Genomic DNA, 18,235 nt, shown 5'->3' with positions numbered 1-18,235 from the left:
TCAGATAGCAACAACGACCACATTTTTAGGTTCGTTTTGTTTTGAACTATGATTTAGAAGCGACTGAGGTTCCCAATTTTATCCCCTTGGCAGCAAGATCCAAGTTCCCTCCTCTGCACATTAGCACCTAAGTGTCAAGGGGTTAAATCACCAGCACAAAAGATACTGCACTTCTGATTGTGACATTCGGCAGAACTGAAAGGAAAGGAAATTGTGCTACATGTTGAAGGGATTGTGAGCAACATAAAGAAGACACCAGAAGATAAAATGTCACAGGAAGTCTTCATAGTCTTGTAATGTCCTCCATCACAACCACCATAATCTACCAGATCTCTTTCATGGTGGCCCTTAATCCCCCTCCAGGAACCACACCTTTCTTCTTCTTTTTGACTTTGTTTTGCTTTTCTTGCTTCTGTTTTTCACTGCAAAGCACAGTCAATGAATTGGTGATCTTTTTCAAGTCATCAATTTCCAATGAAATACACACATCTCGAACTAAGACTTCCACAAAACTGGCATAATATAGTGACTTTTCGTATTGTGTAATTTTATCTTTTAGTAACCTTCCAAATTCTGTAAAGTCATCTCTTGAAGTTGGGTTCATAGCATCTATTCCAAAAACTGTATTATTAACACCGAAAGTTTCCTTTGCTAATTCAAGGTCTGACTCTTCCTGCAATTTCTTTTTTTTTTTTTTTTTTTTATTGTTGGGGATTCATTGAGGGTACAATAAGCCAGTTACACTTTCCTGCAATTTCTTTAACCGCAGTTTATCTGCTAATTGTTCTTCCGGTATTAGCACTTTAGGTGCTTCAGGTTCTTCTCACCTCTTTTTAATTTCTTCTTGCCTTTTCTTCTGTTGCCGTTTTTTCTTTTATCTTCTCTGCTATTTTTTTCTTTTCTGAAATTTTTACTTCTGGTTTTACTTCTGCTTCCTCTTTTTTTTTCATCATCATCATCATCCCAGTTATCCTTGACATCCTCATCCTCGTCTTCGCCTTCCCAGCGGTCCCCGCCGGCGGTGCCACCGCCCCCGGCCTTCCGCACGGAGAACGCGTCCGCGTCCCAAGAGGCCGAGTGCCCAGCCGCTGCCGCTGCCGCCGCCATCTCGACCCGGGTGTGAGCTTGTGTGGAGTACCCGCTTTTCATTACAAACTAATTAGACCCGAGATAGCCTCATGGACGCCCAGAAAACCCATCTTCAAGCTTCCAAATGTCCCCAGATGCAGGGCCCAGCTTTTGGAGACCTGGATAATCCCCAGCACCCACACAGTGCCTGGGACAAGAGTGGCACTCAACAAATATGTGTGGAATGTTTCTAATGGTTAGACTTGACCTCTTTGTCAGGCCAAAGTCCTTCCAGCAGCCTCTGTTCCTGTATTCACACACACACCCTCCTCCGCTCTGCTACAGCCACACTGGCTCCTGTCCAGTCCCTCAGATCCATCCGGCACATTCCTGCCCCAGGACCTTTGCACTTTCTGTGCCCTTATCTTGGAATTCCATGATTGACACGCTTATCTGCTTCAGGGTTTAGTACAAATGTCCTTTTGTAAGTTACCAGTTCTTCACGTTCTCATTCGGCCTCCCCTGGGCTGACTGTGTATCTCTAAAATTCCCATGTCGAAACTCCAACCTCCAAAAGGAAAAAATAGAGACAGAACCTCTGGGAGGTGATTATGTTTAGAGGAGGTCATGAGAGAGGAGCCCCCACCCTGGGAGAAGAGACGCTAGATAGCTTGCTCACTTGCTGTCTCCCAGCTGTGGAGGACCCCGGGAGAAGGCAGCCACCTGCAAGCCAGGAAGAGAAGTCCTCACCGGAACCTGACCATGCTGGCCCCTGATCCCCTCCTTCCCACCTCCAGAACTGTGACAACTGTTGTTTAAGCCACCCAGTCTATGGTATTCTGTTACAGCAGCCAGAGCAGACGACAAAACACCACCTCTTTCTCATTCTCTGCTTTGTTCCTCCCCTAACACTTAACATTCTTCCATCTTGCAGAATAATTCCCTCATTGATTTGTTTAATCTCTAGATAGACTCCTGAGGCAGCGAGGACAGAAATAAATATTTGCTGACTGAATGAAAGAATGGTCTGCAAGCCTCACGATGACTCTCTACAGCCAGGAGTATCATTCACCCCCATTTAAAGACAGGGAAACAGAGGCTCAGAACCCTGAAACAAGGTGCCCAAGGTCACACATCCAAGAAGGGAGAAAGCCAGGATTGGAACTTGGGCATGCCAGACTACAGAGCCCAAACTCCCCCACACCTGGATCTAGCCCTGACTGTAAGACAAGGATCATCCGAGTGTGGTAGGGAGGAATAGCCTTGAAATGGATGACAACCAGCTAAGCCTTGCTGAACACCTGCCAAGTGCCAAGCACAGTGCTAAGTGTTAGGTGTGGAAAGGTGGGAAGGGCCGCAAAGAACCAGGCTGAGTGGAGTTAACAGCAGAGATTTATTAAGAGCACCTGTGAGCAGATGGGCTGTCACCCAAAATGGAAAATGGTGACAGCGCCGAGTTAGGGAAGAGGCCTCTTCTGAAGCAATTCAGGGCCTGGTGCACATGTAGCTCAGGAGGTGGTCAGCATGACAGTCACGGGTCAGTAATTCAGGGTGTGGTACAAGAGATCAAAGTCATCTGCTGGAGGTCTTGTAGAAGGTCAGAAATGAAATCTTCTGTAAGCTGGAAGGACTGTTTTAACAGAACCAGAAAAGCCAGGAGAGTTTCATGCTTTGCCTAACAAATGTCTAGACCCACCAAAGCCAGAGAAAGATGAACACTGAGCAGCCTAAATACATCCCTCTTCTAATCCTCAGGAGCCGACTCCATTCATAGCCCCATTTCACAGATTAGGAAACTGAGACACACAGCAGTCATGAGGCTTGCCCAAGGTCACATGGTTAGTGGGTTCCAAAGCCAGATTCCAGCTTAGCAGCTGTGTGGCCTCCCAGGAAAAGCCCTTTCCCAAAGTCCTGCTCAGCCAGCACGTCCAAGGGATGGTGGGAAAGCTCCTTGTCTTTGGCCTGCTCCCCTGGAAAGTGCATCATCTAGACTCATTCAGAGATCCTTTCCTGCTCTAACTTCTCAGAAGATTCATGTACGACTGGTGGCTTTCCTTTCACATTGATAGATACACAAACAGTGGTTACAGCATCAGCCATATACACCGAGGGTGGCAAGTTTGAACAAAGCCTGGGCCAGCTAAACAACTGCAGCCAAAAAATACCTAGGTATTGTGGTGGGCGCCTGTAGTCCCAGCTACTTGGGAGGCTGAGGCAAGAGAATTCTTAAGCCCAAGAGTTAGAGGTTCCTGTGAGCTGTGACGCCACAGCACTCTACCCAAGGTGACATAGTGAGACTCTGTCTCAAAAAAAAAAAAAAGAAAGAAAGATTCTCCCTCAAAGTCAACCTGCCAACAACTTGACTTTGGGCTTCTAACCTCCAGAACTAAGAAAGAACACGCTGCTATTGCCCAAGCCATCCGATCAGTGTGCTTTGTTAGGGCAGCCCTGGGGGGGCTACTCTAGCAGACAACTGAATCAATTTGGGGTTCTGTGGATGGCGACAGAGAGACTGGTCACCAAGACCACCCACAACACTCACACTGGGAACCACATCAATGCCGACGGCCACTTCAGCCCCTGACCCAGAGGCAATGTCTTTTTTGTATTCAAGCTTAAGTTCTATCCTTGAATCATGGCTGGATGTTTCTGGCACTGTGTTCTCAGAAGTTGTCTTGACTTTTATTCCTTGACCCACTCATTAATCTTGTCACCTCTACCTCCCGCCCTGGGTCTCTCATCCAGACAGGACAGGAGGCTGGGAATAGTCAACACATGTGCTGTGTGGGTTGTAATTTATTATTTATTGTGTGGATTATAATGTATAATTTACTAGATGTTGTTTCCACCAAACACTTTAATAATGCTTTAATAACAACCATAAACATTTCTCAATTTTTGTAGAAATGGAGGCTTCAACAGCAGATGAAAAGGATTCAATATCCGTCCTTGAGGAAGGCACAGCTAAAACCTTGATAGGAATTAACCTAAACAAAAATAATCAGTCGTAAATCAAGAGTAAGAGGGAAGATGAATGAGAATTTCACTTCACGTAACTTAACTTTAAGAAAAACATGGCTATTCCAATAAATGAAGCTAGTTTCTCTTAGATCCCAGAATTCAAACCATACTCAGGAGTATGTAATTCAGGCTTGGCACCCATAGCACAGTGGTTACGGTGCCAGCCACATACACCAAGGGTGGCAGGTTCGAACCTGGCCCAGGCCAGCTAAACAACAATGGCAACTGCAACAAAAAATAGCCAGGCGTTGTGGTGAGTGCCTGTAGTCCCAGCTACTTGAGAGGCTGAGGTAAGAGAATCACTTAAACCAAAGAGCTGGAGTTTGCTGTGAGCTATGACGCCACCAAGAGCGACATTGTGAGACTCTGTCTCAACAACAATGACAAAAAAGTGTATAATTCAGCTACTTAAATAGGCTTGTTGGGTTAGCTTAGGAAATGTTATCATTTTACTATTTTCTACCTTACGTATCAAACAACTCAGTAGACTTTTCAAATAAAACATTTTTCTTTTTTTTTTTAAGATGTGAAGTCTCCGTCTTTTTTTTTTTATTTGTATATATTTATTTATTTTTATTTTCTTGAGACAGAGTCTCCAGCTATTGTCCTGGGTAGAGCGCCATGGCATCATAGCTCACAGCAACCTCCAACTCTTAGGCTTATGCGATCCTCTTGCCTCAGTTTTTTGCTATTTTTAGCATAAACAAGGTCTCACTTTTGCTCAGGCTGGTCTCAACAAACTCATGAGCTGAAGCTCTGAAGCTATCCACTTGCCTTGGCCTCCCAGAGTGCTAGGATTACAAGTGTGAGCCACCGTGCCCAGCCAATAAAATACTTTTCATTTGGAGCTATATGTAAAGCAGTTCCTCTATAGTTGTACACAAAATATTTTCTCTTTGAGTCAACATATAAAATATGCTTTAACCTATAATTAAAATACTAGTACTTACTGGGTTTTTGTTTGTTTTTTGATGTCAATGTGTTTGTTTGTTTTTTGAGACAGAGTCTCGCTCTGTCCCCCTGAGCTACAATGCAGTGGCATCATCATAGTTCACTGCAACCTCAAACTCCTGGGCTCAAGCAATCCTCCTGCCTCAGCCTTCCAAGTACTGGGACTATAGGCAGGTGCCACTACATCCGTCTGATAGTATATTTTTGTAGAAACTAAGTCTCACTATTTTACTCAGGCTGATCTCAAACTCCTGGCCTCAAGTGATCCTCCCACATTGGCCTTTCAAAGTCCTAGGAATACAGGCATGAGCCACCGCACTTAGCCTTTATTATTATTATTATTACATCAATGTAGAGTTCTATCAGGCATTATCTTCCCCCAAAATGTTATAGTTAATATTGTAAATTTTTGTGGTTGTGTAGTACATGTTAAAGAGAAACCATACTTTTTTTTTTTTTTTTGAGACAGAATTTCACTATGTCACCCTTGGTAGAGTGCCATGGCGTCACAGCTCACAGCAACCTCAAACTTTTAGGCTTAAATGATTCTCTTGCCTCAGCCTCCCAAGTAGCTGAGACTGTAGGCACCCACCACAATGCTCAGCAATTTTTTTGTTGCAGTTGTTTAGTTGGCCTGGGCTGGTTTTGAACCCGCCAATCTCGGTGCATGTGGCTGGCATTGTAACCACTGTGCTACAGGGTGCCAAGCCAAGAGGAACCATCTTTTTTTTTTTTTCTGTAGAGACAGAGTCTCACTTTATGGCCCTCGGTAGAGTGCCATGGCCTCACAGGGCTCACAGCAACCTCCAACTCCTGGGCTTAAGCGATTCTCTTGCCTCAGCCTCCCGAGTAGCTGGGACTACAGGCGCCCGCCACAACGCCCGGCTAGGAACCATCTTTTTTCTTTTTTTATTAAATCAAAGCTGTGTACATTAATGCAATTAGGGGGTACAATGTGCTGGTTTATATATAATTTGAAATACTTTCTTCAAACTGGTTAACATAGCCTTCACCACATTTTCTTATTGTGATAAGACATTTATATTCTACACTTAGTAGATTTAACATGTAAACCTTGTAAAATGCACCATAGGTGTGGTCCCACCAATTACCCTCCCTCCACCCATCCTTCTCCCTCCTCTAACCTCCCCCTCCTCTTTCCCCTTCATCTTGGCTGTAGTTGGGTTATAGCTTTCACATGGAAGTGTGGGTGCTTATAAATTGGTTTCATAGTAGGACTGAGTACATTGGATACTTTTTTCCATTCTTCAGATACTTTGCTAAGAAAAACATGTTCCAGCTCCATCCATGTAAACATGAAAGAGGTAAAGTCTCCATCTTTTCTTAAGGCTGTGTAATATTCCATGGTGTACATATACCACAATTTATTAATCCATTCATGGGTCAATGGGCACTTGGGCTTCTTCCATGACTTAGCAATTATGAATTGGGCTGCAATAAACATTCTGGTACAAATATCTTTGTTTTTTTTTTTGTTTGTTTGTTTGTTTGTTTTGTGGTTTTTGGCTGAGGCTGGGTTTGAACCCACCACCTCCAGCATATGGGACTGGCGCCCTATCCCTTTGAGCCACAGGCGCCGCCCAACAAATGTCTTTGTTATAATGTGATTTTTGGTCTTCTGGATATATACCTAGTAGATAAATTGAAGGATCGAATGGCAGGTCTATTTTTAGATCCCTAAGTGATCTCCAAAAATTTTTCCAAAAGGAATGTATTAGTTTGCATTTCCACCAGCAGTGCAAAAATGTTCCCTTTTCTCCACATCCATGCCAACATCTTTGGTTTTGGGGATTTTGTGATGTGGGCTAATCTTACTGGAGTTAGATGATATCTCAAAGTGGTTTTGATTTGCATTTCTCTGATGATTAAGGATGATGAGCATTTTTTTAAATTAATTAATTTTTTTTGTTGCAGTTTTGGCCAGGGTCGGGTTCAAACCTGCCACCCTTGGTATATGGGACTGGTGCCCTACTTCCTAAGCCACAGGCACCACCCAGTGATGAGCATTTTTTCATATGTCTGTAGGCCATGCACCTGTCTTCTTCAGAGAAGTTTCTCTTCAAGTCCCTTGCCCAGCCTGCGATGGGATCACTTGTTCTTTTCTTTTTCTTTTTTTTAGAGATAGAGTTTCATCTTATCAACCTCAGTAGAGTTCTATGGCGTCACAGCTCACAACAATCTCCAACACCTGGGGTTAGGCAATTCTCTTGCCTCAGCCTCCCGAGTAGCTGGGACTACAGGCACCTACCAGAACACCCGGCTATTTTTTTGTTGCATTTTGGTGGGGCCGGGTTCAAACCCGCCACCCTTGGTATATGGGGCCAGTGCCCTACCCACTGAGCCACGGGCACCACTCCACTGTTCTTTTCTTATTAATGCATTTGAGTTCTCTGTGGATTCTGATTATTAAACCTTTGTCAGAGACTTACCTGCAAATATCTTCTCCCATTCTGAGGGCTGTTTGCTTGCTTTATGTACTGTGTCCTTGGCTGTGCAGAAGCTTTTTAGTTTGATCAGATCCCAGTAACGTATTTTTGGTGTTGCTTCAATAGCCTGGGGGGTCCTCTTCATAAAATATTCTCCCAGGCCAATTTCTTCAAGTGTTTTCCCTGTACTTTCTTCTAGTATTTTTATGGTTTCATGTCTTAAGTTTAAATCTTTTATCCAGTGAGAGTCTATCTTTGTTAATGGTGAAAGGTGTGGGTCCAGTTTCAGTCTTCTACAAGTTGCCAGTTCACCCAGCACCATTTGTTAAATAGGGAGCCTTTTCACCACTGAATGTTTTTGATTGGCTTGTTGAAGATCAAATGATGATAAGTAGCTGGGTTCATCTCTTGGTTCTCTATTCTGTTCTATTCTCTGGTTTTGTGCCAGTACCATGCAATTCTGATCACTATCGATTCATAGTATAGTGTGAGGTCTGGTAGCGTGATTCCTCCTGCTTTGTTTTTATTTCTGAATCGTGTCTTGGCTAATCAAGGTTTTTTCTGATATCATATAAAATGAAGTATTATTTTTTCGAGGTCTTTAAAGTATGACAATGGTGCTTTAATAAGGATTGCATTAAAATTGTATATTGCTTTGGGTAGTATGAACATTTTAACAATGTTGATTCTTCCCAGCCATGAGCATGGTATGTTTTTCCGTTTGTTAACATCTTCAGCTATTTCTTTTCTCAGAGTTTCATAGTTCTCTTTATAGAGATCGTTCACGTCCTTGTTAGGTAAAGTCCCAAATATTTCATCTTCTTTGACACTACTGTAAAAGGAATAGAGTCCTTGGCTGTTTTGTTCAGCTTGACTATTGTTGGTATATATAAAGGCTACAGATTTGTGAGTATTGCTTTTATAACCTGAGACAATGCTGTATTCCTTGATCACTTCTAAGAGTTTTGTAGTTGAATCCCTGGGGTTTTCCAGATATACAATCATATCATCTGCGAAGAGTGAAACTTTGATCTCCTCTGACCCTATATGGATACCCTTGATTGCCTTTTCTTGCCTGATTGTGATGGCTAAGACTTCCATTACAATGTTAAAGAACAGTGGAGACAATGGGCAAACTTGCCTGTTCCTGATCTGAGTGGAAATGATTTCAATTTAACTCCATTCAATATGATATTGGCTGTGAGTTTACTGTAGATGGCCTCTGTCAGTTTAAGATAAGTCCCTTCTATACATATTTTCTTAAGTGTTCTGATCATGAAAAGATGCTGGATATTATCAAAAGCTTTTTCTGCATTAATTGAGAGCATCATATGGCCTTTGTTTTTTATTTTGTTTATGTGATGAATTATATTTATAGACTTATGTATATTGAACCTGCCTTTAGACCCTGGAATAAAATCCACTTGGTCATGGTGTATAATTTGTTTCATGTGTTGCTAGATTCTGTTTGCTAGGGTCTTATTAAATATTTTTGCATCAATATTCATTAGAGATATTGACCTATAATTTTCTTTTCTTGTTGGGTCTTTTCCTGGTTTGGGGATCAAGGTGATGTTTGTTTCATAGAATGTGTTGGGTAATATTCCTTCTTTTTCTATATTTTGGAAAAGGTTAAGTAATATAGGTATTAGTTCCTCTTTAAAGGTTTGGTAGAATTCTGATATGAAGCCATCTGGTCCCAGACTTTTCTTTTTGGGTAGATTTTGCATAGTTGATGCTATTTCAGAACTTGATATAGAGCTATTCAACATTTTCACTTTATTCTGGCTAAGTCTAGAAAGTTGGCATGCTTCCAAGTACTGGTATAGTTCCTTCACATTTCCATATTTCTGAGAATAGAGTTTCCTATAATATTTATTAAGAATTTTTGGGGCAGCGCCTGTGGCTCAGTCAGTAAGGCGCTGCCCCATATACTGAGGGTGGCAGGTTCAAACCCGGCCCCGGCCAAACTGCAACCAAAAAATAGCCGGGTGTTGTGGCAGGCGCCTGTGGTCCCAGCTACTTGGGAGGCTGAGGCAAGAGAATCGCTTAAGCCCAGGAGTTGGAGGTTGCTGTGAGCTGTGTGAGGCCATGGCACTCTACCAAGAGCCATAAAGTGAGACTCTGTCTCTACAAAAAAAAAAAAATTTCTTTGCTTAGAGAGAGGAAAGGAGGGAGCGGGTGGGGTCTCAGAGTGTGCCACACGTTTTGAGGGCAAGACACAATTGTAAGAGGGACTTAACCTAACAAATGCAATTACTGTAACCTGAATGAATCCCCAACAATAAAAAATAAAATAAATAAAAATTTTATATATATATACAATTCTTTGTTTAGTTTCTTCTTGGAGGATCTATCCAACACTGCCAAAGGGGTGTTAAAAATCTCCAACTATATGGTGCTGGTGGAAATCAAGTTATCATGTCTGTTAGTCTCTCTTATAAATTGAGGTGCATTCTGGTTGGGTGCATAAATGTTAATAATTGAAATCTCATCATGTTGAGTGTTACCCTTAACAAATATGAAGTGACCATCCTTATCTTTCCTTACTTTTGTTGGTTTAAAGCCTATTGTATCTGCGAATAAAATTGCAACACCTGCTTTTTTCTGATTTCCATTTGCCTGAATTATAGAAGACCATCCCTTCACCCTGAGTCTATAGTTATCTTTTAAGATAAGATGAGATTCTTGTATGTAGCAGATATCTGGCCTGAGTTTTTGTGTCCAGTCAGCCAATCTGTGCCTCTTTAGAGGACAATTTAAGCCATTCATATTAATTGAGAGTATTGATAAGCCTGGTAGTATTTTGGGTATTGAGTTTTTCAAAAGTCCAGTGGACATTTTTAATCCTTTTGCCACTGTGGAAGTTGGAATTTGATCAAAAGTTTCTGAGTGAGCTCCCACTGCCTCCGCTGGGGTCTCAGCAGCTCAGACAGTGGGAGGAGTGGCACCAGCCAGCCAGCACAGCTTTGTGAATTCTCTCTGTACACTGCAGCCCACAGGCACCTGCCAGCTGCAAAGATGCTGAAGAGGAAGGTCAGCTCTGCTGAAGGCTCGGGAAAGGAAGAGCCCCAAAGGAGATTGGAATGGTTGTCAGCTAAACCTGCTCCTGTGAAAGTGGAAACAAAGCCAAAAAAGGCAGCAGCAAGGGACAAATCTTCAGACAAAAAAGTGCAACCAAAAGGGAAAAGAGCAAAGGGAAAGCAGGCCGAAGTGGCTAACCAAGAAACTAAAGAAGATTTACCAGCAGAAAACGGAGAAACTAAAACTGAGGAGAATCCAGCCGCTGACGAAGCAGGAGAGAAAGAAGCCAAGTCTGATTAATATCATATACCATGTCTTATCAGTGGTCCCTGTCTCCCTTCTTGTACAATCCGGAGGAGTATTTTTATCAACTATTTTGTAAATGCAAGTTTTTTAGTAGCTCTATAAACATTTTTAAGAAGGAGGGAATCCCACCTCATCCCATTTTTTAAGTGTAAATGCTTTTTTTTAAAAGGCAAAATCATTTGCTGGTTTTTTATTTTTTGGTACAACCAGAAAATAGTGTGGGATGTTGAATTAATGGGAGGCTTTGACTGTCTTGGGTGTGAGCTTAACATTCCATAGATGGGGGTTAGTTTTTATATCCTGTAATACGAAGCATACTAAATGGCAGTGTGGAGTCCCAGTCCTGCATTTGATGTGTGAACATTTTAAATTACTTCTATTCCCATGTTGTTTTGTGGTAGAATTGTTTCCTAAAGAAAACCACTCCTGGGCGGTGCCTGTGGCTCAAGGAGTAGGGCCCCGGTCCCATATGCCAGAGGTGGCGGGTTCAAACCCAGCCCTGGCCAAAACCACAAAAAAAAAAAAAAAGAAAAGAAAAAAGAAAAAAAGAAAAGAAAAGAAAACCACTCCTGTGATCATGGCTCTCTGTATCAGAATTGTGTACACTCTGTAACATCTTTGGTTGTGGACCTCCTATTTTCCTAATAACTTTGTTACTGGGCTGTGAAGGACTGAAAATCTGAGCATGTAGCATATGATAATGAAGTGTGAATTGGTGGGACTTACCTAACAGCTTATCAGCATTTGAAGATACTGGTACTTGGTATCCTCTTAAGGAAAATTTGCCTCCAAATTTTAGTCTGGAAAGTCACTGGAATAACTCTTTTAAAAAGAATTACAATAAATGGCTTTTTAGATTTTGGGTACATATGTTAAGAATTGTGTACAAATTGAAATGTCTGTACTGATGCTCAACAAAACCAATAAAATCTCAACTACAAAAAAAAAAGTTTCTGAGTGAGTTTACTTTGGTGGTAGAGTAGAGCATTGTGTTTGTCATTGTGGAAGATGGGTCTGAGAATATCCTGGAGAGCTGGTTTAGTTATGGCAGATTTCTTCAACATGTGAATGTCATTAAAGTATTTAATTTCTCCATCATAAATGAAACTCAGTATGGAATGAAACTGGATACAGTATCCTGGGTTGAAAGTTATTTTGTTTTAGGAGGTTAAAGGTCAATGACCATCCTCTTCTAGCTTGAAAAGTTTCAGCAGAGAGATCCGTAATCATTCTAATATTCTTCCCCTGTAGGTTATGGTTTTCTTACATCTGGCTGCTTGCAGAATTTTCTCCTTCATATTAACTTTGGCAAAATTAATTATAATGTGTCTGGGAGATGCTTTATTTGGATTGAGTCATGCTGGGTTTCTGAAACTGTCTGCTATCTGAATTTCAGAATCTCTTGCCATGTTTGGGAAGTTCTCCTCAATTACCTCTTGAGGTAGAGCATCTGGGCCTTTTGAAGCAACCTCATTGCCTTCAGGAATTCCTATAAGGCAAATAGTAGTTTTCCTCGAATTATCTCACAGTTCTCTGAGAGAATGATCCATTTTTGCTCTCCACTTCTCTTCCTCTATGGGCGTCTGGGAGCGTCCAAAAGCTTTGTCTTCAATGTCAGAAATCCTTTCTTCTGCCTGCTCTATTCTGTTACTGAGGGATTTTACTGTATTTCTCATATCTTGGAGGGCTGCAAATTCTTGTCTCAATGTGTCGGAATCTTTGGTGATTTTGTCTTTGAATTCATTGAATCCTTGAGATAACTTTTGAATTATTTCTAGAATTTCTAATTCCAACTTTACTTCCATTCTGATCATCTTATTTGCCATCCAGATTCTAAACTCTATTTCTGATTTATGAATGGAATCTTCTGGTGTGTCCACCCTGTCATTCCTTGGTGGAGTTGATCTACTCTGATTATTCATGTTGCCAGAGTATTTCTGCTGATTTCACCCCATGATTATTTTACACCATTGGCTAGATGAGCAGATAAGGTGAAAATGGATTGGAGGCTCCTTGAGTAGTGATTAACCAGCCCTTTGCCCAAGAGCTGGGACTGGTGACTGCAGGTTTTCCCCACAGCTTTGCAAAGGACCCATATAGTACTACAGCATGAGACACTGGGGACCTGCTTGGTGTGGTGGGGCTAAGTGGCCCTGTCTTGTTTTCATCTGGTCTTTGTCCAATCCTAGTGAATCAGTAACTCTGGGTTGAAGTCTCAGCTGTGGAGAAATACAAGCAACTAAGACACCCTGCCCCCCACAGGCAACAACTGGAAAGGGAAAATCAAACCTTCCCACAACAACACAACCAGGGTACCACCTTGGATGGTTCTTGGGAGTGATTGGCCCAGGTCAAGAGTTCCAAATCAATTGTCCCAGTCAGCAGCAAGTCTCAAGTGGAAGAGTTCAAAAGGTCTCCAGCAACTAGATAGCAGGGGTCTGCTGGCAGCTCAAGTGTGGCTCACTCTGGTGCTCTGTGGAGTCAGAAGGGCCCGCCCAGCAAATGAGTTAGTCCAGGGAGGTTGATGCCTCCTTCCACACCTTGCACCTGTCACACCCAGTCACTGGTAACCCTGCAGGGCTATGGCCCAGTTCCCTCCAATGAGCAGATGCGCCAGGTGTTTGCACCTGCCTGAGTCATAGGGAGATCTATGTCTCCTCAGCCAGACTGTGCACTCTGCCACCAGCCGGCAGGGGGAGCTGAAGCCTAACTACCTCAGGTGCTTAACGGAAGCTGGAAAGTGTGACTCAGTTCCAGCCCCGCCCCAGATTGATGTTGCTGCCACTTATATTCTTGCAGAATTTGTGTTCTGTACCAGCTGTATTCCACTGTAGGCCAGGCACTGTTTGAACTCACAGAAACTGCAACTCAGCCCCACCCTGTGTTGCTACCACTGCACCAATTCTCACAGAGCTGGCGTCTCTGTCTCCACTGCACTCCGTGTTGGGGCAGGCGTGGTTAGAGCTCACAAAGGGCTCTCAGGTCCTGCCCCTCCCTGAGCTGATGCTGCCACCATACCTGCTTTTGTCCCAGCTATGCTCCGCTGGGGACTGGGTGCATCTTGTGCTCACAAAAGTAACAATGCTGACTCAGCCCCACCCTGGGAGTATGCCACCTCTGTGATTGCATATTTTAGTTTCCATCTCCGCACCCCACCTGGGCAGGTACCACCTCAGGCATACCCTTTGCTCATGGGGCCTGCGTTTCCGTGGCTGCCACCAGAGTACAGACCCGACTCCCTCTGGTTGCTAAGAGAGATAGGAAGTGTTTCTCCAAAATATCACCAGGGGCATGAGCCCTATGTTACCGCTGCCACGCACTGTGACATGGGGCACCATTTCTCCCTCTCCTGTATGGCTCCCTCGCACCACAGTCCCCTGCTTTACACCCATGCCACTGATTCAGCACAGACTTGTAACAGCCCACGCCTTGTCCGTACCTCTCAAGAAAATGCCCAGGAGTCTGGACTCTGCAGGGGACAGGTTTCCAAACCTCAGAGTGGGAGTGCAGGGGGAGTGCTGGAAGTTCAGAATTGTGAGTAGAGTATATGTTCAGTTTTATGCCTTGGCAGGAAAGTGCCATAGCACACTAGTGGGTCCTCTCTGGGGAAGGAGATCTGGTTTTTAGTTGCTCTCTCCCATGGAATAGAAAAAGAAGAGATCTGAACTCTGCTCACTTGTTTGTAGAAAGTGCACTGTGAGCTGTTCTCCTGGGGGAGGGGACTCCCGTCTGCTTTGCTATTGTTTGTTTCCTTGGGGTGGCAGCTCGCCTCAGCAGGGGTGATATGCGCTCTTCAATTTTCTCTCTTGGCTCAGCTCCAAACCATCAACTTACTTGATAAACTTCTGTCCTTTAAGTCTCCTTCTGGATGGGAGCCTCTGTGGAAAGCTGGCTCCAGTTGGCCATCTTGCCTCTTCCCCCAAGGAACCATCTTGATTTTTATTTTCTTTCACCTGCTGATAATGAACCTTGTAACTATTTTCTCTTTTTTCAATTTCGCTTTCTTCTTTTTCCCTTGGGATTCCGTAGGAATTTAGGTTTGTATTCTGAAGACTGAAAACAATTTTCAGAATCAGAGAAGCTGAAAGATAGGCAGGATCTTAGAAACCACAGATGCTTCTGTCAGCATTGGACATAGTAGATACAACTGAATATTGGATAAATGGACCAACCATGAGTTACAAAGCACAAAGTTAAAACGAGGGGCATTGGTTCTTTAAAAAAAAAAAAAAAGTCCAGACATCTTTTTGAAAATGGAAACCACTAAGGTGAATAAATGTGACTAAGTTGTTTTGGAAGGCTGGGTTTCAAATGTGGAACAATTGAGCTGTGTGTTTGTAAACACAGCTATTTAAAAGAAGTGTGACTTTTCTTCCAATTAAAATACCATGCAAGTAGCTCAAGGAGTAGGGTTCCGGTCCCATATGCTGGAGGTGCCGGGTTCAAACCCAGCCCCGGCCAAAAACCACAAAAAAAAAAAAAAAAAAAACCATTTGATCAACGTTAACTAGTCATATTCTATTGTGCTCGCTTCGGCAGCACATATACTAAAATACCATGCAAATTAGTAAGGCTGAGCTTTGTCAGCTAGAACTAGTAGACAGGACAACAGAAGAGCTCAAATGATACCATTTCTAGTTGAATCTGTTATGATCAGACCATTTTCTTTTTTATAATTGGAGCCCAAAAACATCGACAACACAATCTTAATCATTTTTTTTTCCCCAGAAGAACTTGTCTCTAGAATTCTCATAAGGATGAGGGACATTTATTAACAGTGAATGGTAAAAAGCCAACATTCACTGGATATCTACAATGTGCCATTACAATATGCACTTGCAATAGGCAAGTTATACACCATATCCCATTTAATTTTCCCAAGGAATCTATGAGGTAGGCTGGTTGCAGTCCTATAATCCCAGCACTTGGAGAGACCCAGATGGGAGGATTGCTTGAGCCCAGGAGTTCAAGACCAGGTCTTTACAAATAATTAAAAAATTATCAGGGTGTGATAGTGCACATCTGTAGTCCCTACATGGGAGACTGAAGCATGACGATGGTTTGAGTCCAGGAGTTTGAGTTGCTGTGAGCTGTGATCACACCACTTCACTGCAGCCTGGGCAACAGAGACAGACCCTGTCTCACAAAGAAAAAAAAGAGAAAACAAGTCTGTGAGGTAGTGAATTATTGGGATTACATTCAATTACGAATAATAGAAACCTGAAATGATGGTGACCTAAGTAAGACAGAAGTTCACTTTTCTGTGACACATAAATCCTGTAGGAGGGAGTCCAGGGCTTGGTGTGGCAGCTTCGTAAAGTAAGGAAAATGACTGTTTTCTGTTTAGTGTATGCCATCCATTCTCCTTTCCTAAAATGACATCTTGTTCCAGATGGCTGCTCCTTCCCAGCCACTATACTCACAGCCAGCTCAATGGAAAAAAGAAAGGAGAGAAATAGGTCTGCAAGAGTTTCCCACCCCACCCCATTGACCTGAACCCAGTCACATGGACACATGTGGTTGCAAGAGAGGCTGGGAAATGCTGCCATTATTCAGTGTAGCCTGTTGCCCGAGCCAAAAGCCAGGAGAGAGAGAATCTTGGGGGGACAATGAGCAACCAGTCTTTGCCACAAGTAGATACTATCATTTATCCCCTTTTACAGATGAGAAAACTCAAAGTTAGTAACTTGATCAAAATCACAGAGTTAATAGGTGAAAAGTAGGAATTACAAAATATTTCATAACACCGTGCCTTGTGCACTGTGCCTTAGTGAAGTATTAGTCATGTAACATCGCTTAGGAGAGAGAAACTAAACAAAAATGGCATTTTTTTTTTTTTGAGACAGTATCACTTTGTCACCCTCAGTAGAGTGCTGTGGTGTCACAGCTCACAGCAAACTTATGTTCTTGGGCTCAAGCAATTCTCTTGGCTCAGTCTCTTGGAACGACAGGCGCCTGCCACAATGCCCAGCTTTTGTTTGGTTGCAGTCTCGGTGTATGTGGCCGGTGCCCTACTCACTGAGCTACAGGCACAGAGCTGTCACTGCTTATCTTATCAAATAGAAATTTTCTCAAGTGCAGCTATCCCTGTGGCAAGGAATAGTGTGCAGAGTAACAAAAAGTTGGGGTTTACCCTGTCTCTGGGGCAAGTGAGGCAAAGTTTTCCAGCTGCGGGGCAGCCTGCCTCCACCGAGGTTCACGGTAGCCATAGCTGCATCACTGCTGTGTATGGTAAAATTGACACAGGGTCACAGGTGCACCACAGGTCCCCTGTCCCTGGTGCAACCACGTCTGCACCAGGGACAGGGGACAGAGATGGAGTCCCTTGTCCCACCTTGCTCATTCCAAACACAGGACAACTTCAGTGGGATGAGTGAATGGGGAGGAAAGTGGGGGGTAGAGAAGGAAAGATTGTGACCAACAGAAGTGTGGAAGCGAATTGAAGAAGGGTGAGGGAGGAACACAGAATCAGGATTGTGGAGGCTCTGGGGAGTAACATGGGGGCCACCTCCCCCCCACACCAGACAATCCAGAGGCACAGCCTGTCTAGACACTACCTCTCACCACCCCTCCTGGCCAGCCAGGCCTCACTAGCCACACACTCTGACTCCATCTTCCCCTCTCCTGCCCCGAGCACTGCTCCAGGGATGGAGGGTGCAGTGGTGCCAAGACAGACACGGTCCCCACCCCACCTGAAAAAAGGGAGATGGACGAGAAGGGTGCCCAGAAATAAATGAGTAATGGCATGATGAAGGGCAAAGAGCCAGGCAGGGGTACAGAGCGTCCTGGTGGGGCGATGGGAAATTCTGGAATTAAAAAGCGGTGATGGTTCTACAAGTTTGTGGGTGTACTTAATGCCACTGAATCATGCACTATGAAAGTGTAAATTTTGTGTTATTTTGGTTGACTCAAAGACTCAAAGACCAACTTAAGGAGGCTGCTACTAGCCAAAGGTGGAACAAGCTGAGTAAGGGTAACAACTGTATATTGAATATGCTTTAATGCATGCGTTTATAGTGATACTAAAAATGTATCTAAGTGCTCATTGGTCCCCACTGGATATTTCTAGTAAATTAATTCGATTTTTTTTTTTTTTTTTTTTTGGCCAGGGCCAGGTTTGAACCCACCATCTCTGGTATATGGGGCCAGCACCCTACTCCTTTGAGCCACAGGTGTCGCCCCATGAATTAATCCAGTTTTTAAAAAAAATAAAGGGAAACAATCAAGTATTTATCTTTCCTTTCCTATACCACTGGGTAATCAAATGGGAGGTGAGGGAAAGTTCAGTAAAGCACTATCCCATCTAATAAATGAAGGGGAATGATAGAATTACATAACCGTTATTTTGCAACACCAAATGAATTCATGAATCTAGGAACCGCCACATCAATGGCTGCTACTTTCCTAAAAAGAATGGT

General features: G+C 43.2%; 2 protein-coding genes and 1 pseudogene across 2 annotated transcripts in view; 1 reads left to right on the top strand and 2 right to left on the bottom strand.

Moving 5' to 3' along the window:
- Positions 1-270: 270 nt before the first annotated feature.
- LOC128561511 (eukaryotic translation initiation factor 3 subunit J-like) lies at positions 271-1,129 on the bottom strand (annotated as a pseudogene).
- A 9,379-nt stretch (positions 1,130-10,508) lies between these two features.
- Positions 10,509-11,237, top strand: LOC128562339 (non-histone chromosomal protein HMG-14-like). The gene has a single exon (XM_053557203.1). The coding sequence runs from the start codon at positions 10,509-10,511 to the stop codon at positions 10,809-10,811; it is 303 nt and encodes a 100-aa protein (XP_053413178.1). The 3' UTR covers positions 10,812-11,237.
- A 4,454-nt stretch (positions 11,238-15,691) lies between these two features.
- The window catches only part of HAPSTR1 (HUWE1 associated protein modifying stress responses), a 53,386-nt gene continuing 50,842 nt past the window's right edge, over positions 15,692-18,235 (bottom strand). Inside the window, exon 4 of the mRNA XM_053555418.1 lies at positions 15,692-15,953. Coding sequence (XP_053411393.1) covers positions 15,808-15,953 — 146 coding nt within the window. The 3' untranslated portion in view covers positions 15,692-15,807. The remainder of the gene's footprint in view (positions 15,954-18,235) is intronic.

This window comes from Nycticebus coucang, chromosome 12, assembly GCF_027406575.1.
Source record: "Nycticebus coucang isolate mNycCou1 chromosome 12, mNycCou1.pri, whole genome shotgun sequence".
Taxonomy (NCBI): Eukaryota; Metazoa; Chordata; class Mammalia; order Primates; family Lorisidae; genus Nycticebus; species Nycticebus coucang.
The sequence above is the reverse complement of the archived record's forward strand: the minus strand, read 5'-3'. Positions and strand labels throughout refer to the sequence as shown.